Source organism: Ranitomeya variabilis, chromosome 5 (assembly GCF_051348905.1).
Source record: "Ranitomeya variabilis isolate aRanVar5 chromosome 5, aRanVar5.hap1, whole genome shotgun sequence".
NCBI lineage: Eukaryota > Metazoa > Chordata > Amphibia > Anura > Dendrobatidae > Ranitomeya > Ranitomeya variabilis.
In genome coordinates, this window is record NC_135236.1 from 474261516 (window position 1) to 474283406 (window position 21891).

A 21891-nucleotide genomic window follows, 5' to 3' on the forward strand; every position below is an offset into this window, starting at 1 on the left:
TGGGTTATTGAAGTCAATGTACTTGTCATAGAAGCAATTTGATTCAGATTAATAGAATTGATTTGCAATTGCAGAAATTTCTGATTAACTAGCTGCCATGACATTATATGTGCGGTGCACCACATCGTAACGACACCCCAGCGGCCTACCAATTGGAGGAGTCTCTGGGGATGTAGTAGGCCATTACACTGCCTTTGTCTGGCGGTCTCGGACTTCCAATGTCACTGCTGAACCAAAATCCAGCAAAATTGTTTTGCTTAACTCTATTTCTGGTCTACTACATTTTACATCACTGGGCTTAAACAAGTACCATTTTTATTAGACTTTCTAGATTATCAGATAAAGGAATTCCACTTTAGTATAGAAAATTGTGAGTGTAAAAATAAAACTTTGTCATTGATCGGTCATTTATTACTTATTCAAGATCAATAAAACAGTATTATTTATTGATTGAATTTTGCATGTCTGATATTTATTCTACTTCTATATAACCAAAGAGTTCACACTTTTTAATGGCCACATTAGCCTACAAGCCTTTAAGTGTTTACTCAGAGGACTTGTTTAACAGCCCACCAGGTACTTGTTGAAATAGCTGTACAGTATCATTCCACTACATTAACCCTGCTTAGTCAGATCCATTAGAAGTCCATGATTCAGAGCGTTGGGGCACTGGAAATGACCTTTCCAATAGGTGGTCATGAAGCAGGACTAATGTGTTCAGAGGAGGCTCTTGAAGAGCGTTTAATGTGTCACTTAATACTTTTGCAAGGTTGTAAGCTAGAGGTAAACATTTATTGGGAATGTATTTTGGATGAATGTGTGGTGAGTGTGCTGAAATGTTCTTCTTTTTTCGTTAGCGATTTAGCAAATCAGTTTTAATATTGGTATATTACGAGTGGAATCCATAACGAAAGCCTAATTCACTTCACCAACATATTTTAACAGGATAAGTAGCTAGATATGGAGCAAGCACCAACATGACAGAGATGGCGTGCTACTTTAGTGTTATGCTATGGAAGTAACGCGCCATCTGTCATGTTATCACTGGCTATACCTCTATACATGAGACTACAGTAAATGGCGTACACTATAGCCTTAGCAATGCAGTAATACGGATAGAGAATATAATATATAAATGTATTTCTGTATAATATACAAATAAGAATATATGTAATGTAACAGTAAGGTAGACTGTGGTGGAAAAATCCATTCTTGGTCTGCAGACAAAGGAATACGGTTCTAAACTCTACTTATGAGGTTTGAAAGACACAGGTCAGCCTTTGAAAGAGGATATTACTGACCTGTGTAAATAAGAGCAGGGCAAACACTTCCAAACAAGTATAGGTCATGGTGGGGTCATGGCTGGTGACCTCTTGGACTACTGTTTTGTCATGAGTATGCTTACCGTGTTAATCTCTCATCCTTTAGTTCCAAGTCTGCCACCGTGATTAACTGGTCTAGCTTGAATTTTGTATCAATAATTTCGGCATCTCGTGGGGAGTACGTCCCACCTTCTTTTTGCTTCTGCCTAATTCTAAAGGAGAAATAAATAAAATCGTATGTTTAAAGGTTGACATTTTAGTAGATGGATTTTATTCTGTAAAATAATGCGATAAGAGGGACAAATCACTACAGGTACAGTAATATGTGAGTCTTGCTTTAATTGTCTGTACAACTACCTTGACCTGGACAATGTAGAACAAATCTTCTTCCAACATTGTTATCTATATGATTACTCCGAGCACCTTCTACAACCTTGGACTTGACTCCTCACCACAAATTCTGTATCAATTTTCCTGCCTTTACTTTTAGAATTTTCCTATTCTATTACTGTATATTCCGTAATATTCATCACAGCTCATATCCAAAGGTAGTATTCGGAGTTATACCAAGAAAGAAGTTGTGAGATATACTACTGCTATATCTACTTAAAATTGTGACATGTTAGGTAATCACTTTTTTATCACAGTGTTTACTAAGTATCCTATGTTATTTATATGCACTATTGCTTTTTATTTACTTATAGCAGGGTATACAGCTCTGGCAAAAATTAAGAGACCACCACATCAAAACCCTGTCATGGGCAGCCCAATCTCCAGACCTGAACCCCATCGAAAACCTCTGGAATGTAATCAAGAGGATGATGGATAGTCACAATCCATCAAACAAAGAAGAATTGCTTACATTTTTGCGCCAGAAACAGTGTGAAAGACTGGTGGAAAGCATGCCAAGACACATGAAAGCTGTGATTAAAAATCATGGTTATTCCACAAAATATTGATTTCTGAATTCTTCCTGAGTTAAAACATTAGTATTGTTGTTTCTAAATGATTATGAACTTGTTTTCTTGGCATTATTTGAGGTCTGAAAGCACTGTTTTTTTTTATTTTGACCATTTCTCCTTTTCCGAAAAAAAAATACAAAATTTATTGCTTGGAAATTCGGAGACATGTTGTCAGAAGTTTATAGAATAAATGAACAATTTACATTTTACTCAAAAAATATACCTATAAAGAGAATAATCAGACAAACTGAACATTTTGCAGTGGACTCTTAATTTTTGCCAGAGCTGTATGTTCATTTTGTTTCTATCTTAGGTTTCATCATGATACTTTGTAACTCCACACATGCATAAATTAGTAGTGCATATGAAAATAAGCAACTTGGTGCTATATCTCATCAGACAAATCTGTCAATTCAGGGGTAAAATCTGAAAAAAAAAATCAATATTCGGGGAAGACAGATGATTAAAGGAGATGACAGATGAAAGGAGATAGGTCCTCTACTCCAAGTCCCATAGAACATTTTGAGCACCAACTGTCATCTCCTATCTACATAGCGGTACCATCTGTACTGAAAATAAATTTTACCTGTGAATTGAGAGTTTTGAGAATGAATAATCAGCCTTGGCAGAGAAAGAAAACTTCTCTAATAAAATTTGTTTCACATATCCTGTTGATTTATGAAATATTAAAATGGTGGTTCCTTTTTAAGTTTAACCCCATTACAACCTTAAATGTATCCATACGACCCTGTGGCCTGGTACTTACCGACTTGGGACGTGATCTCCGCAGGGTGTCAGCTGATTCTGAGGGTACCGTCACACATTGAAATTTTCATCGCTGCGACGGCACGATTCGTGACGTCGCAGCGTCGTATAATCATCGCTCCAGCGTCGTAGACTGCGGTCACACGTTGCAATCACGGCGCTGGAGCGATGCCGAAGTCCCTGGGTAACCAGGGTAAACATCGGGTAACTAAGCGCAGGGCCGCGCTTAGTAACCCGATGTTTACCCTGGTTACCAGCGTAAATGTAAAAAAACAAACAGTACATACTCACCCGTCGGTGTCCTTCAGGTCCCTTGCCGTCTGCTTCCTGCTCTGAGTGCAGCCGTACAGTGAGAGCAGAGCGCAGCACCGCTGTGATCTGCTCTCACTTTCCGGCCGGCACTCAGAGCAGGAAGCAGACGGCAAGGGACCTGAAGGACACCGACGGGTGAGCATGTACGGTTTGTTTTTTTACGTTTACGCTTGTAACCAGGGTAAACATCGGGTTACTAAGCGCGGCCCTGCGCTTAGTTACCCGATGTTTACCCTGGTTACAAGCGAAGACATCGCTGGATCGCTGTCACACACAACGATCCAGCGATGTCAGCGGGTGATCAAGCGACGAAAGAAAGTTCCAAACGATCTGCTACGACGTACGATTCTCAGCAGGGTGTCTGATCGCAGTAGCGTGTCAGACACAGCGATATCGTAACGATATCGCTAGAACGTCACGAATCGTAACGTCATAGCGATGGAAATTTCAATGTGTGACAGTACCCTGAGACCTGACACCCAGCACTCAGTGCCAAGAGCAGTCCAGCACCACTCCTGACACTTTAACCCCCTAAATTCTGTGATCGAACTTGAACACAGCATTTCCAGAGCAGGGAGAGGGACTAGAGCCCCTCTGCCCTTGGATTGGAGACCCCACGAGGCACACCGCGAGGTCCCGATCATTGCCATAGTAAAATGATATCGACATGATGACATTCAGGTCACCAGGCACTAGCAAGTTAGTTAGATTATGCGCAGTGCATGATCGAATTAACTTGTGTCTGAAGGGCTGACAGGCTATAAGGTATAGCAATGCTCCTTCCTTGCTACACCTTATAACTGCGATCAGACTGCAGATATTGTACTCATGAATAAATATTTTTATTAAAATAAATATATAAACAATAAAAATACACATATTTGGTATTGCCATGTCTGGAACGATCCAACCTATAAAACTGTAAAGCTAACAATGCTTAATCATCATACTGCTGAACAAAAGGTGGACTAAAAGGCGATCAAAAGACGAATAGAAATAAACATGGTACCGCTGAAAACGTCATCTTATCCTGCAAAAAGCAAGCCATTACACAGCTCCATCAGCGGAAAAATAAAAAAAGTTATAGCTCTCAGAATAAAGCTATGCAAAAATATATTTTTTTCTATAAAATAGTTTTTATTGTATAAAAGCGCCAAAACTTTTAAAAAAACCAACTATATAAATGTGCTATTGCTGCAATCGTACTGACCCGAAGAATAAAGCTGCCTTATTAATTTCACAAAATTTGTATTGACATTAAAAAAAACTATTCATGAATTGCTGGTTTTTGCTCGTTCTGTCTCCCAAAAATCGAAATAGAAAGCGATCAAAAAATGTAATATGCCAGAAAACGTCAACTCGTCTCGCAAAAACCAAGCCTTCACATGACTCTGTCAGCCGAAATGTGGAAACATCATAGCTCCCAAAATATGGCAATGCAAAAGCATCTTTTAGTATAAAAACAGCCAAACCGTACCGACCTGTAGAATAAAGTCATCTAATCACTTATACCACACTAGGAACGGCATAAAAAATAAATAAAATAAATTCTGCTGTTAATTTGTTCATTCTGCCTCCTTAAGATCGCAGTAAGGCTTGGCGCACATTTATCTTGCTCTCTGCGCTGAGCGCTTATACTGGGGTTTCCATGTAAATCTCTGTAATACGTGATTCAGATGGAACTCCTGAGGATTTAGATGGAAACCCCAATGTAAGTGCTCAGCGTAGCGCGCAGGATAAATGTTATCCCAAACATCATGTAATGTGATCCCAATCAAAGCTTTAACTCAATCAACAACAAAAATCATGTTCCCACTCAGGTCTGTCTTCTGTTAGCGGAAATATAGGGGACATCCACTATCAGGTAGTACAAAGATTCTGAAAAAGCGACATGGCTCCTCACCCTCCAAAAGAAATTCAGCACATTCTGCACTCCCAAAGCCAAATGCCTTCCTCCCTTCTGAGCCCCAGTGTGCCTAAACTACAATAAGTGTCCACATGTTTGGCATTTCTATAGCGATAGGAGTCTAATTTACGGGTCCATGTCTCCAAAAGCATGAACTGGGCATAACTTATTAATCACTATAAAGTACTGGTCACTAGGGTTGAGCGAAACGGGTCGGCCATTTTCAGAAGTCGCCGACTTTTGGCAAAGTAGGGTTTCATGAAACCCGACCCGACCCCTGTGTGGGGTCGGCCATGAGGTCGGCGATCTTCTGAATCTGGTATCGGAATTCCGATACCGAGTTCCGATATGTTTGCGATATCGGAAATCGGTATCGGAATCCATATTTAAGTGTAAAATATAGAATCAAAATAAAAAATATTGATATACTCACCCTTGGACGCACCCTGGTACTAACTGGAAGCCTTCCTTCCTAAGAATGAGCGCGTGAACGACCTGCGGTGACGTCGCGGCTTGTGATTGGTGGCCTGAGCGGTCACATGGGCGGCCGCGACCAATCACAAGCCGTGACGTCATCTAAGGCCCTTCACGCGCTCATTCTTAAGAAGGAAGGCTGCCGGAAAGAAGCAGGGCGCGTCCGAGGGTGAGAATATACCTAATAGGAATATACTCACCCTCGGCTTCTTTCCGGCAGCCTTCCTTCCTAAGAATGCGCGCGTGAAGGGCCTTAGATGATGTCACGTTGTGATTGGTCGCAGCCGCCCATGTGACCGCTCACGCGACCAATCACAAGCCGTGACGTCACCGCAGGTCATTCACGCGCTCATTCTTAGGAAGGAAGGCTGCCAGTAAGTACCAGGGCGCATCCGAGGGTGAGTATATCAATATTTTTTATTTTGATTCTTTATTTTACACTTAAATATGGATCCCAGGGCCTGAAGGAGAGTTTCTTCTCCTTCAGACCCTGGGAACCATAGTATCCCATTGCACTGCATTGGGTTTCGTGTTTCGGCCGACCCCGACCCCGACTTTTTTATAGGATCCGCCGATTTCACTCGACCCGACTTTTGAGAAAGTCGGGTTTCGTGAAACCTGACCCGATCCTATAAAAATAAAAGTCGCTCAACCCTACTGGTCACTACAGTGCAATTTTCACTCAGCAATATCCACTACTGCTTGTTTCTGGAAAACATCCATGGAGTCAAAATCGTCATTGCACTTGTAGATAAATTCCCAAAGGGGTATAATTTCCAAAATTGGGTCGCTTGAGGGAGGGATTCTGCTTTTATAGCACTTAGTTTATGGAGCCTGCCAACTATTCTAGGAAAAGCTGAGATCCAAGAGGCAAATAGCGCTCCGTCTCTCCTGCATCTCGCTGTGTGGCTAATCAGTACTGTACAGCCATATATAGGGTATTGCTACATTCAAAAGCAATTATGGGACATATTTTGGTGCCATTTTTACTCACTTCTTGTGTGAAAATGTAATGCCTGGGGCTAAAACTAAATTTTGGGGGTAAAAAGGAGAAACGATACTTCTTGGATAATGGTCTGACGCCTGTCACACAGCCAAACCAGAACTCCACTTTGCACTGACGAGGGGTAGTACCCCGAAACACGGTGTCTGCAAATTGAGATTCTGGTTTGGCTATTATCCTAAGTCATGTGACAAGGCTTGTTAAAGTGTCAACATTGACTTGTAGGATTGCTACCTTCCAATAGGTGGCACTAGAGTTTTAGCTCTCTTCCTCTCCGAAGAGACAATTTGAATAATTAGCATATTACCCAGAGGAGCATTGCGGCTTTAAGTCTCCTCATCTCAGCATGCTTAGCATGTCGATCTCCGCAAGGAGAAACGATACTTCTTGTTACAGCCAATGGCATGGGGAACATTTCACGGGTAGAGGGAAAAATGTATTCAATGAAATTTCAACAAATTCTTGATGCAAGCATTACACCAGCTGTAAAAAGTCTGAAGATCAAAAGAGGATGGCATCTACAAATGGATAATGATCCTAAACACATGTCAAAATCCATAATAGACTACCGCAAAAGGCGCAAGCTGAAAGTTTTACAATGGCCCTCACAGTCTCCTGATCTGAACGGCATTGAAAATCTGTGGCTACACCTCAAAATAGCAAGACGACCCTGGAATCTCACTTGTCTGGCTACAAAAAGCATTTACAAGCTGTGATGAGAAAGAAATAGCCAGCTTACCACCTCGGTGTGTAACAGCACAGACTCCAAGCGGACCACTTGAGTGTTGAATGAAAAAAAAGCAGGAAGAGTCCAGCTAATAAAAAAGCTTGTCTTTATTCCAAATACGTATAAAATAGTGACATGGCACCCATATATGCTGCACATATGGGTGCCATGTCACTATTTCATACGGATTTGGAATAAAGACAAGTTTTTTTATCAGCTGGACTCATCCTGCTTTTTTTCATGCAAGCTGTGATAACTTCAAATGGGGGTGCTACAAAGTACTAACCATGCAGAGTGCCCAAACGAATGCCTCTGCCCATTTTCATTTTTGTAATTTTAAAAATATAAAAGATGAAAATATTTTTTTTTGCCCAAAGCACAAAGGAAATGTATCATCTTCAACTTTAGGCATTTTAGAGATCATTTCATCTATAACTTGCTTAGCTGTTCACAATAACAGTACTTTCAACCAGGGGTACCCAAACTTTTACATGCCATTGTATAATGGCTATAATCTATACAAAGCTATGTGCTTAGTTTGTACTGTCAGTTTGGGCAGACAGACTGGCTTTAAGAAACTGAATCATGGAATGTGTCTGTAGTCATTCAAACTGAATGGGGTCACAACATGATTTTTTTAAGCAAATACATCCTTATCAATGATCACCCTCTGGCATGAAAGGATTTAGAGCACTATTTTGCACTATACACTGGGTATAAAATGTGTAGCCATCACTGCTGAAGAGCCCTGTTTTGCCATGTAAAAAAATCATATCATTAAAATAATTTTAGAACTTTTTCCACCTTATATGTCACCCATAATCTGTACAAATCGATTGAGGAAAAAAATGAAATATTTTTGAGAGGGAAAATGAAAAAGCAAAACTGAAATGTGGGTGTATAAACGCAAACACCTTATTTGGGATGTGGTTGTATTTAGAATTAACTAATCACATTTATGGTTCGATCACATCTGCATATAAAATCGGTGAGTAATAAATAAAATCGCATTGCACTCACAAAAATGTTTTTCATTGAGGCAGTGTTCAGACTGAGGAAAAAATCATAGCATGCTGCGTATGGCTGCGTACTGCATATCGAACGAGACTCACCTATACAAGTCAATGTGAGCGGAAAAAAAACTGACGGTACACAAACCATGTGCATCCAATTTTTTTCTACACACACCTCAAAGGAACCACAAGATTTCATCAGCCAAGTACAGTAAATTCACAGCTAGAATCATCAAAATAGATAGATAGATATCCTGTAGATATATAATTTCACAAGCCCCCTACATATAATAAACTTGCACCCTTTGGTGCCTGTGATGTGGCACTAAAGGGTGTTTAGTCTTGTTCAACCTAATAAATAAATAATAAAAAAAATGTAGGGTCCTCTCAATTTTTGATAACCAGCAAAGGTAAAGCAGACAGCAGTGAGCTCATTTTATGAGGCTAGAAGGTCCCTGTTTATTGGGCCCTTCAAAGCTTAAAAACACCAACCTGCTACCACTGCAGAAGTGGAGCATCACATGAGATGCACCAGTTCTGGTGCTTTGCCTTGCTCTTTCCAATTGCCCTGTGCGTTGCCAATCAGGGTAATGAGAATCGGGGTTGATGTCAACTGTGATTTGTCAAAAACTGCAGCTGGCATCAAGCCCTGGTGTTAGTAATGGATAGGTTTCACCGACTCTAAGAATACCTCCAAATCAACAAAAGAATGGCTTCACCAGAAGAAAATCAAAGTTTTGGAATGGCCCAAGGAGAAAAGATAAAAAGAATTCAGCTTATTTTTCTATTGAATTTTACAGATTATAGGTGACATTAAATGTGGAGAGAGTTCTGAAGTTATTCTTATTGGTATTTGTTTTTACAAATATTTTTGTTCATGATTAAGGGAGCTTAGTCTCCAGAAACACGTTGAGATTCTTACCCATATGGTTTGTGCTGAAGTTTGTATCCTCCATGTTTAAGTTTGTGATTAAAGAAAACTTTTTTTCACGGATTCGGTGAAGCTGGACATTTTCTTCTTTTGAATTTTTTTTACATGACAAAAACTTGACATTTTAAAGGGGGATGTACTTATTATACACACTGTATACATATAACTGTATATCATTGACTCAACCTCTGTAATAGAGCACTGTGGGATAGTGCAGACTATAAAGAAGTGGAGGTCACTTGAACAATCTGTATAAATATGTACATACTAATTCAAAAAATTTGAGTTATCTACATATTTAAAGTAGTCAATGAATAATAATTACATTAAATCATAGGACAAAAAAGTTTAAACATTTCAAGTAATTCTCAAATTTAAAATTTCCCTTCTTTTGATTTTTCTTTTCTTCTTTGAGATATATGTTTTATTGTTACTGGCTCTCAAACTCTTGCATCTTCTGATCATCAATATTGCAGTAACAAATATATTTCCACTCATGAAATTTGTATTACTGTACTTTCTTTTCTATTGGATCACTATCTCCTAAATTATGCTTTGTAACTTTACATAAAAATATTTATGTAATATTTAATAATAAATCACAAGAAGTTTAACTCGAAAGAGCCCTGAGTATTCTGTGGTAACTCCCATTAGAATTAAGCAATCTGAACTAAAACATACACCACATACCTTAGCAAATGTGTAATTAATTGTATGATATGGGAAGCTGGAAGTGATCTCCATTTTAATCTATACATATTTCGGAGTGGCACTCCATGTTCCTGACTGTATTGGCAAGCATATAAGGGGGGAGAAATAGAACCAATTTCACATTGGAAGTTTTCCTTCAAATCTTCCACAGTGCAAAGCTTGTTCCAACTTTTCTATTGAGCATATCCTAAAGGAAGAAGTCTGGTGGTGTCAGATTCGGTGACTGTGGTGGCCAAAGCTCCTTTGGAATTACCCTCATGCCAAGAATGGACTCAATTTCTGCTGTGCTCCTTGCCGATGTGTGACAGATTCCTCAATCAAAGTAACCTTTCAATAACTCCTGATCATCGAGTTCTTTTGTGAACTGTTCAAAAATGTCCGGTTACAAATCAGTGATTATGGTGGTATAAAGAATATAGGAACTATGATGCAAAATTGAGACATTGTGGGCCATACACCAACTTTTTGATGAAGAAATTTTTTTTGTTGAGATGCATGGAGATTTTCAGTGGCTGACATAGGGATGTTTTGTGATTTAACATAACCCAACAAATGGAACGATACCTCATCTGATAACCATTTGATTTCCAATATTACTTTGTTGTCCCTCACAAAACTAGAAACAGTGACATTATCTGGCTCTTTTATGCATATCACTTGCTTTTAGTTCCTGAATTTTGGTGACATGATATGAATGTAATTTTGCCCTTTTGGACATGCTGAATAAGATGTTTCAGTCTCCTGTGCTAGGCATCTCAGAGAATTCGTAGTCGGTTGCTCCAGACCATGTTGCATGGCATCGATTGTGTCCTGCAACATTTTTGGTTGGCCTCTACCATCAAAAAGAATCAATGATCCCATTGTTTCCAGTTTTTGCACCATCTTCTGTATAGCACTCTTTGAAATTATTTCAGGAACACCATATTTTTTCCTAAATTCAATCTGACATCGCTTAATCGAATTGGTGACCCAATAGCTTTGCACCATGAAGACGTGCTTCTCAATGCTGTACATTACTATCCCGATAAGTAGTCGAGTGACTTAGTGAAGGTGCACAGGTGTGTGCACATGGAGAATAAACATAGTGACAGCTGTCCGGTGATTACCTCGTCTCTCTGACGCGGGAGCATCATGGCATGTTTGAAGCTTCATATACTGAAAATCACATTGCATATTGTTTCGTTCATATTGCTTTGTCCTAACAAGAGTTATTACAGAAAATGGGGAGCTTGGAAAATATTTGTAAACCTATGACAAATAAAAGATATCTTACCTTGCAAAAGCATATATTGCAGCCACAAGTAGTATCACAGAAAGCACACACAGAGTAACTGACAGGATGATTTCCACAGCTCGTTCTGAGAGTCCATCAGCTGGAAAGAAACAGTTTCAAATCAGAAACTAGAAGTTTTCAGAAAAAGCTATTTTTACAGCCAAGACTGTACACTCAAGATTTCTTTTCATGATATGTATCAGAGAAGGAAATGAAAAACAAATGTTCAACTTGCAATAAGCACATCATGTCATGGATCAACAGACAGATGCTTATCTTTAACAGTGTTATATATATTTTATACCCGTCACAGCAGCCATGTGAAGTACTTTGTTATCTTGGTACCTAAAATCAAATAACACTGCCTCATGCACTCTTCATGGGAATATTTTTTTTGTTTTCTTACACATGACAGATTGCTATTTAGGATTTCTGGTTTCTTAAAATTTTCACATTTCACATATAAATGTTTAAACACTTTTTTCGACAAAAAACATTATTGTTAAAGGAACACTAAAAATCAAAATGAATAATAAAACTGAATAAGAGAGAATCTTTGTCCCTCTGTTCATTTCAAGAATATGCAGAAGATCTCCAACAAGGACAGTCCCTTTAAAATCCTACAGAGAACACTATAGTTAACTATCTTCTGATCTGTTTCATTTTCAGCTAGTGAACTACTAAAGAAAGGGGTTTAACCAAAGAGCAAGAGTATTTACGTCTGACTGATACGACTGAGACCTAACACTCACCTGACCGCATAGGTTGGCACCCTAAAATTACACAATGGTGCCCCCACTCAATGTTGGCTGAACATGAGTGTCCTTAACTGCACCCTCAACTAAACACAGAGTGTAACCCAAAGCCACAACAACAGGCAGTGAGTGAGACACAGGGCTAAAGACATGTTTACACAGTCATAAATGAAAGACGAAAGGAGATTAAAGAAATCCAAAAAGACCTTTGGTATACGTGAAAACCTTCAGACCCTGAATTTAATAAAATGGGAAAAGAGCTGAAAAGGGGAATATGCAAAGAAAAATGCATGCGAAGTAATAGAGAAAACCTCAGCAAGATTATCCTTCACTGGGGAGATGGGATTCCAAATATCCATCTAACTTGTAGCCAGCAAGAACTGCATGTGCAGGAAGAATATAAATAGCCCCTCCCAAGATGGGATAGGAGAAATTGTAGCACCTACATCTCTGCCTGCAGTTCCTCTCCCCCTGTAGAGATGCTAGCATACTCATCACCATGGTTCCTATGCTACTCCTTCTGGGTCTGCTGATACCTGGGATGCGTGCACCACATGCAGGTCCCCAGGCACTGTGCTTAGGGTACGCACACACTTCCTCTTTCTTAAAAGGGCTGGTGCGCGTTCCTCTAAAGTGTCCCCAGCCAATAGCTGGAGGACACTTACTATTTAAAGCACCTCCTCCAATATGAAGGTGCCTGTGCAATGTTGTGAGTTTGTTTCCTAACACTCTTGTGAGTTCTTAGATCCTAGTGCTCATATCTCAGCCCAATGCACTTGTCAGTGCTCATCTCACCGGCAGCTGGTCCTGTTGCACCGGCCAGTGCTCAATTCTCCATCAGACAGTCCTGTCTGCATCTGCAGTACCTGTCATCTTACTCTGACTGCCTGCCTGCATCTGATGGACATATCCCCAGGCCACCCCAGCTACCCCTTGCTAGGGGTCATCTGCCATTTACCCAAGGTCAGTCCTGAAGTAGCACCTGGACTCGGTGTCGTTAGCTGCTGCGCATCTGTGGTCAGATTAGGTGAGGCTCCTAACATTCAAATAGAGAATGAAGACAGCACCTCATACGTTGGTGAAAAATCATAGTTCCTTTATTCTGCCCTCTGTGGCGACGTTTCGATCTACATGATCTTTTTCAAGTGCTTGAAAAAGATCATGTAGATCAAAATGTCGCCACAGAGGGCGGAATAAATGAACTGCAATTTTTCATCAACGTATGAGGCACTGTTTTCATTCTCTATTTGAATGTTCGGATGTTTTCCGGGAAGAAGTCTCTGGAATTGATGTGCGCCTCTCTTGTGGGTAATAGTTAATTCTTTATTTGCTATGAGGTGCTGTGAATTGTTTATTCTTTGAATATAGGTGAGGCTCCTAGTCAAGCCCTGCCAGGTTTTCATTGGGCTTTGGCACAGTGGCTCCACAAGCCATTTTGCACAGGCCATGGAATCTGCTGGCTCCCATGTATCTTTCATCTCAGACCTATACCAGGAGGTCTCCCACCAGAAGGATCAGCATGATAAAATTATATCCTATCTACAGACTGTGAATACCTGTCTAGACACGCTGGCAGTACCGGCCACTTCCGAATCCTCTCAGGTGGCAGTTACCACAAGGGTGACCCACCAGGCTGCCAGTTATGCACCAGTTTCCGGACCTTGTCTGTCGGCTGCTCCACGCTTTTGCGGAAATCCTGCCCTGTGTTGGGGGTTCATTACTCAATGCACGTTGCACTTCGAACTCCTGGCTTATCAGTTCACCTCAGACCGAGCCAAAGTGGCCTTCATCATGTCACATCTATCTGGTGAGGCACTAGCATGGCTCAATCTTCTGTGAGAGAGAGGGGATCCTTTAGTATCAAATCTACAGTCCTTCTTGGAAGACTTCCATAAGGTCTACGACAAGCCTGGCCACCATTCTTCTGCAGCTTTATCTCTGCTCTGGTTATGCCAAGGTAACCTCTCCGTGGGCAAGTAAGCGGTCCTTTCTCATACCTTGTTCGAATTCGCTTGGAACAATGAGACTCTGGTGGCAACCTCCTGGGAAGGCCTCTCCAGGTGAATCAAGGATGAACTGGCTGTTTGGGAGATACCCACAACTCTGTATGAGCTGTTGTCCCTGGCAAACTGAATTGACATCAGGTTCCAGGAGCAGCCCAAAGAAGTGAACCGCGAGAAGAGATTGGAGCACTTGGCTCCCACCTTTGAATAACTGATCATTAAGCAAGTTCCTGCTGCAACATCTTTCCTTGAACCCATGCACATTGACCAGGAGAAGCTATCTTCGCACCGCCAAGAGGTTTTTGTCGTGCTGAAGGAACATGCTTTTACTGGGGCGGATCCAAACACTTTATTTTATCCTGCCCTAGAGACCAGGAAACGCCACTGCCTAGGGTCGGTAGGAGAGGCTACCCTGGGCAAGGTGTCTTCCTCTCCATCATTGACCCTGACTGTATCCGTCTCCTGTGGCTAAGGGTCTTTTTTTGAGTTGGCCCACCAGGACTCTGCCATGGATGGATAGCCTCTTCCAAAGACCATCTAGTTCAAAACGGAGCCTATGGAGCTTCAGGTTGGGATGCTACATTCTGAGAAGATTTCTCATCATGTGCTCTTTTCTCTCTTATCCTCTGCTTCTAGCTCTCCCATTTCTGCAAAAACACAAACCTGTTCTGGACTGGAGGTCTGGAGATGTACTCCGTTGGGGTTCAGGTTGTCATGAGAGTTGCCTTGCTCCCGTTCATCCTATTCTGTCTCCTACTTCTCCCGCTAATTTCCCTGACCTGCCTGTGGCATATTGGACACATGTGGATGTCTTTGACAAGAAAGAGACGGAGACCTTGCCACCTCATAGGCTGTATCACTGTCCGATTGACCTGCCTGGCGAATCACCTCCACAAGGCTGAATCTATTCCCTGTCCCAGGCCAAGACACGTGACATGTCCAAGTATATTGAAGAGAACCCTACTAGGGGATTTATCCAGAAATCTTCATCTCTGTCCAAAGCTGGGTTTTTCTTTGTGAAGATGAAGGACGGCTCTCTGTGACCCTGCATTGACTATAGAGGCCTTAACCAAATCATGGTAATAAATAAGTACCCCCTACCTCTGATCTCTGAGCTGTTTGATTGCCTGAAGGGTTCCAGAGTTGTCACGAAGCTTGGTCTACGAGGGGCATACAACCTGATGGGGAGTTGCCAAGGAGACGAATGGAAGACGGCTCTCAACACTCGCAATGGCCATTACGAGTATCACATTATGCCGTTTGGACTCTGTAATGCCCCAGCCATCTTCCCAGAACTGGTGATCGTCATCTTCTGGGACCTGCTACATACACTCACCGGCCACTTTATTAGGTACACCATGCTAGTAATGGGTTGGACCCCCTTTTGCCTTCAGAACTGCCTCAATTCTTCGTGGCATAGATTCAACAAGGTGCTGGAAGCATTCCTCAGAGATTTTGGTCCATATTGACATGATGGCATCACACAGTTGCCGCAGATTTGTCGGCTGCACATCCCAAAGATGCTCCATACAAGGCAGGATGGATCCATGCTTTCATGTTGTTTACGCCAAATTCTGACCCTACCATCCGAATGTCGCAGCAGAAATCGAGACTCATCAGACCAAGCAACGTTTTTCCAATCTTCTACTGTCCAATTTCGATGAGCTTGTACAAATTGTAGCCTCAGTTTCCTGTTCTTAGCTGAAAGGAGTGGTACCCGGTGTTGTCTTCTGCTGCTGTAGCCCATCTGCCTCAAAGTTCTATGCACTGTGCGTTCAGAGATGCTCTTAGGCCTACCTTGGTTGTAACGGGTGGCGATTTGAGTCACTGTTGCCTTTCTATCAGCTCGAACCAGTCTGCCCATTCTCCTCTGACCTCTGGCATCAACAAGGCATTTCCGCCCACAGAACTGCCGCTCACTGGATTTTTTTTCTTTTTCAGACCATTCTCTGTAAACCCTAGAGATGGTTGTGCGTGAAAATCCCAGTAGATCAGCAGTTTCTGAAATACTCAGACCAGCCCTTCTGGCACCAACAACCATGCCACGTTCAAAGGCACTCAAATCACCTTTCTTCCCCATACTGATGCTCGGTTTGAACTGCAGGAGATTGTCTTGACCATGTCTACATGCCTAAATGCACTGAGTTGCCGCCATGTGATTGGCTGATTAGAAATTAAGTGTTAACAAGAAGTTGGACAGTTGTACCTAATAAAGTGGCCGGTGAGTGTATGTGTGCGGTAGTATACCTAGACAATATCTTGGTATTGTCTCCTGATCTGCCAACACACAGGAGGGACATTCGCCAGGTTCTGCTAAGGTTAATAACTAACCGTCTCTAGGCCAAATATGAAAAATGCATCTTCAAACAGACCTCCCTTCCATTTCTTGTATACATCATTTCTGAGACTGGTCTGAAGATGGATCACAAGAACGTATCTGCTGTTCTGAAGAGGCCTCATCCAGACGGTCTTAAGGCTTCAAGTGGGGAAAAAGCCTGTAGGTTGGCACTCGACCATTTGGAAATATCAGACCCCATCCTTGTCATGTCAGTAAAGGGTTTCACAATTACTGAATCATTTTGGATATATTTCAGGTAAAAAATAGTAAAGGCCAGAAAACATTTTAGAGCCTTAACAGGTTCTTGTGATGGATCCAATCAAGGACAGCACTTACCTTCTCAGGATCCATCCGAAAACCCAAAGATGACAACAGATACTACAAAAACTGCACAATGTGGACGGAAAAAAACCAAATTTTTCTAGTTTGGCATATAGTTTGTTATCCCTTAATATTTGCAGCACCTGTTTAACATGCCCTCGATGTGTCTCCAAATCAGGTGAGTAAACCAAAATATCATCCAGATAGACAACCACAAACCTGGCCACCAAACGATGGAAAATATAATTATTGAAATGTTGGAATACCGCAGGTTCATTGGTCAGACTGAAAGGCATGACCAGACTCTGGAAATGACCCTCAGGGGTATTGAACGCCGTTTTCCATTCATCCCCTTCTCTGATTCTAACCAGGTTGTAGGCTCCCCTTAAATCAAACTTGGAGCACACAGTAGGTCCCACAAACTGGCTTAACGGATCCGGAATCAGAGAAGAGGATATGGATGTCGGATGGTAATCTGATTTAATTCCCGGAAGTCTAAACAGGGACATAGACCGCCATCATTTTTCTTCACAAAGAAGAACCCTTCCACCACAGGCAAATATGAGAATTGGATATGTCCGTTCTCCAGATTTTCCACAATTAATTATTTTATGGCTTGTCTCTCAGGGCCAGAAAGATTATACAGTCTGGACTTTGGAAGTTTAGCTCCGGGAATCTTGCAAACAGGACAAATACAATAATTCTTGGCACTCAGGAGAAATTTGTTGAAAGATTTCAAAAAGTAGATTTTTATTTTAGTGCATCCAGCTCAACATATAAACGTTTTCGGTCTCGACAACTGAGACCTTCATCAGATACGGTTGTCAAATGCTGGAGGACACTGGTAGTGTGTGTGAGTCACAGTGTGTGCGCTCCCGGGGCTGCCTCCTTACACAGCAGCGCAGCTTCTTCTCTACCCCTTGCAGCGGTACCATCCAGCGCTCTTCACCCTGCGAGCATCTCGCTTTACCACAAGCGCCGTTCACTACCGTCCATCTCAGGCGCTGTGCGTTCTCGCTCCCAGGCCATACACGCAGTGTGTGACTCACACACACTACCAGTGTCCTCCAGCATTTGACAACCGTATCTGATGAAGGTCTCAGTTGTCGAGACCGAAAACGTTTATATGTTGAGCTGGATGCACTAAAATAAAAATCTACTTTTTGAAATCTTTCAACAAATTTCTCCTGAGTGCCAAGAATTATTGTATTTGCTACCTACGGGTTGGATCCCCTACTTGAGCACCTCCCAAGAATCCCTGAGTGCCGTGATTATTACTTTCCACTTGCAAACAGGACAGTCATAAGTATGGTGAGGAGGCAAATCCTGACACCCCCTCTTAGAAAAATCGTCCTCAAAACCCAACAGAAATGCTGGTACAGTTACTGTAGATTGTAGAAAGAGAAATATTTAAGCAGTTCTCATTGCAGTAATCTCCCCACTCATCAATCTCCCTTGCTTGCCAATCCACCAGTGGATTATGTTTCACTAAGGGAAAGACCCAATACACTTGGGGAGGGAAGACCATCCAAGACATAGCAAGGAATTATCTCACAATGAATCAACCCCTCCCTCAGTCTTACATTATGTACAGAGCTTTCTGTGCAAGTGGCGCTGAATTGATGGAGAAGATGGGAATGGGCTTAACTAAAGTATAGCAAGCCAGCCCATGAGTTCTCGCAAACTCAGCATCAGTCATGCTGACTCCAGCTCCACTGTCAACAAATACAGAAATCTCCGTTTTGCTCTGCACATTGATGATAAATGGACCTTTTGCTTATTCAACTCCAGACTACCAAGGGTTAAACAAATCTCCTTTTGCTTAGGCACCAAAGGACAGGCCTCAATAAAATGTCCCTTTTTTCCACAAAAAAAACACACTCCTTTCTTTTTGCGAATCTCTGGGGAAATGTACAATGCAGAGGCACCCCCTAATTTCATAGGTTCCCCCACCTTCCCCAGAACTGGTTCACCACTAGACCGCTCCCCTGGCAAAGAGGCAATACTCTGAAAGAGAGGCTCTGGAGAAGGTGGTCGTTCCCACCGATCCCGAAGGCATCTACCAATGCAAATAGCCAATGACATAGCAGCCTCCAAGGACTCAGGGTTTTCATACACTGCCAAAGCATCCTTGAACCTTTCAGTAAGGCCCTGGAGCAATTGGCTTCCATTTTGTATCAGTTGCCCATCTGCAGAATTCGCAGCTATACGTCTCCACTGACCAATTCCCTTGCTGAAGGCGATGCAACCTGGATTCAGCCAAGGCGACTTGGTCTTGGTCATCATAGATAAGAGCTAGAGCCCAAAAAAATCCCTCCACAGAATGGAGACAAACCAAATCCTGTGGCAAAGAGAAAGCCCAGGATTGAGGATCTCCTTGCAGCAGAGAAATCACAATACCAACATGTTGCTCTTCATTTCCAGAGGAGTGAGGACAAAGTTTAAAATACAGTTTGCAAGCTTCCTTGAAAACAAAAAAATTGTCTCTACCTCTGGAAAACCTGTCCGGGAGGGCAATCTTGGGTTCCAGCTGGACCGACCTACCTGCAGAGACCCCAACATTAACGACCTGGAGCCACTGCTGCTGCTGCAGAACCTCACGGCAAACGTCAGTCACCTACAAAGACAGACAGCATAGCTGCTCTGCCAGCCCTGCAACCGGATCTATAACCAAGGGAGAAAAGGGAAAAAACATGCCTGGGGAAATATATTCTGGTTCCCTCGTGATTTTTACTTTATTGGTTGGATTTGGTTATTTTTAATTCCTTATTTATAGTCAATGTTAGAGAAAGCAAATTACATCAGTATATATATATATATATATATATATATATATATATATATATATATATATACACACACTCCATGTCAATGACTATATACACACAGTTACTGATGAATATGTACATCCCAAAAATGTTTGCTCTTTCAAACCACTGGCAACTATATTTTTAGTTTTTTGAAAATACTTAGCTCAGAAAGGGGGGCCACCCCATCCCACCAAGGTGAACCCATCGGGACAGTCCTAACCTGTCTCTTGTATTAAAAGCTTACTTTGGGTCAAACAACCTCAATGTGAATAAGGGCAGAGCAGGAGAGTGTCCCAACTGAGACACCAATCCATCGGAAGCTATACAGATGAAATCTCAGAAAGGGGTCCATGACCCCATTTATGAACAAACTACAAGAGAATACAGCAAATCCAAACAAATGAGCCAGACTGTAAGCTAGTAAACATGCAAAGTGTAAGAGAATGTTCACACTGTAGCCATTTCACAGACTAAACCAAAGAAAAATACAAAAGAAAAAAAAAATGAGCATATACCCTACCTCAAGTAATTAAGTAAATAGTAATAGTACTTGTAAATAACATAGGGTACTTATTTAATGCTATTTTGATCAAAAAAGCATAACAGACGCCTCAGTATTAAAACCTTACCTTGTGTAAAATGAACTGAATGTGAATAAGGGCAGAGCAGGAGAGTGTCTTGTAGTCACAATAGAAACATTGGCACTTGTCAATTAGAAATCTGATAAGTCACAAGCAGTCATGCAACTTGTCCCATCATCCGTGCAAAATCTGTCAATTGCCACCCAACCAAAATGATACAGTCCGGTTTTTATAAAAAGAGTCCTTTTGGGATTCCCTGAGTTCAAGATTCAAATACTTTTACCACCTCTGTACCTTCCTTATGTGTGCCCCCGGTTGGTTTTAGGACAAAATGCATCGATATTTTATGTACATTTTGAATTTAGTCAATATTTTTCCTATATGATGTTTAAGTCAAAAATATTGTTTTTTAGGATTCAGTAGATATTCTGAAAACAGATCAGGCATCAGGGATCAATGAAGGCAAGGCTAATCCTATTAAGTAGCATGTGAGTAAGTAATGAATTTGCCTCTTTCCGTTACTGGCAACAAGATTTACAATCTTATAACAATACCACTAAAAATGCCTTTGATATATTTTGAAACATCTGTAAAATGCCCTTGTACTGAACAGTTTTTCTCCAGAAGAGTGCAAAGAGTAAAGGCAAAACTGTGCTGTACATAGATTGTTACAAAGAGTTTTTATAGTATACTGTATAATGCAATGCAGAGTGTTGATACCAATCTTAAGGCCACCTTCACACTAGCAGTATTTGGTCAGTATTTTACATCAGTGTTTGTAAGGTAAAACCAGGAGTGGGTGATAAATGCAGAATTGGTGCATATGTTTCTATTATACTTTTCCTCTGATTGTTCCTCTCCTGGTTTTGGCTTACAAATACTGATGTAAATACTGACCAAATACTGAAAGCACAAACGTGGCCTTAGGCTATGAGACAACTCTTCCCCACCCTTCACTCTTTTCATCTTTATAGAGCATGGAACCAAGGGCTTATATACTACAAATGCAGACGTCTTGGCTGCTAGCACTGGCGGGTCACATCCGTTTTTACATCATAAAGGGTTGTAGACTTTTTCCATGGTTCACAGAATGGAGATATCCTGAAAATATCCCAAATTATAATTTGTGACTGATTTTTTTCCGTCTTTTGGGGTCACTCTCTTCTACCTCTTGTCATTATAATTGGCTAGTGATCATCTCTGATTGACCAACTCCAAATGTGAGATTTTTCACTGATTGAAAACTCCTGAGAATTATCAAGCCCTTTTATTATATAGCAAAATCCTCAGTCCATTTTTATGTAGGTTTAACTCTTCAAGAAAAAATCAGCACAATAGAATGTATAAACAGATTATAAGAAATATAACAAGGTTTTATTCACCTTTACTAGAATTGACTGGATGGGTAAGTTGTTAATGGCAAAAATCTAAAACAGTCAGGTCCAGTTTTCAGAGTTGACTGTATTAGGTTCTTTTTGAAGAAAGCAATCTAACTGAAAATATACACCACTACCTTACACTAACTGAAAAAAATACACCACAACCTTACCTAATGTTTTTACGATCTCAGAATATTCTGAATCTGTATATTGTCCTTGAATATTTGTGGCTCGAAATTTAAACCTGAATGTGAAAAAAAATATGAAAGTATGAAAACGGAATAAGACTCATTATTTAAAGTTTT

The 21891-nt window shown here is 41.1% G+C and overlaps 1 protein-coding gene across 1 annotated transcript in view; it reads right to left on the reverse strand.

The window, feature by feature from the left end:
• Positions 1–21891, reverse strand: part of PTPRQ (protein tyrosine phosphatase receptor type Q) — a 677639-nt gene that overhangs the window by 57821 nt on the left and 597927 nt on the right. The window contains exons 40-42 of the mRNA XM_077265498.1: positions 21757–21830; positions 11400–11499; positions 1406–1534 (exon numbers count right to left, since the gene is read on the reverse strand). Coding sequence (XP_077121613.1) covers positions 1406–1534; positions 11400–11499; positions 21757–21830 — 303 coding nt within the window. The remainder of the gene's footprint in view (positions 1–1405; positions 1535–11399; positions 11500–21756; positions 21831–21891) is intronic.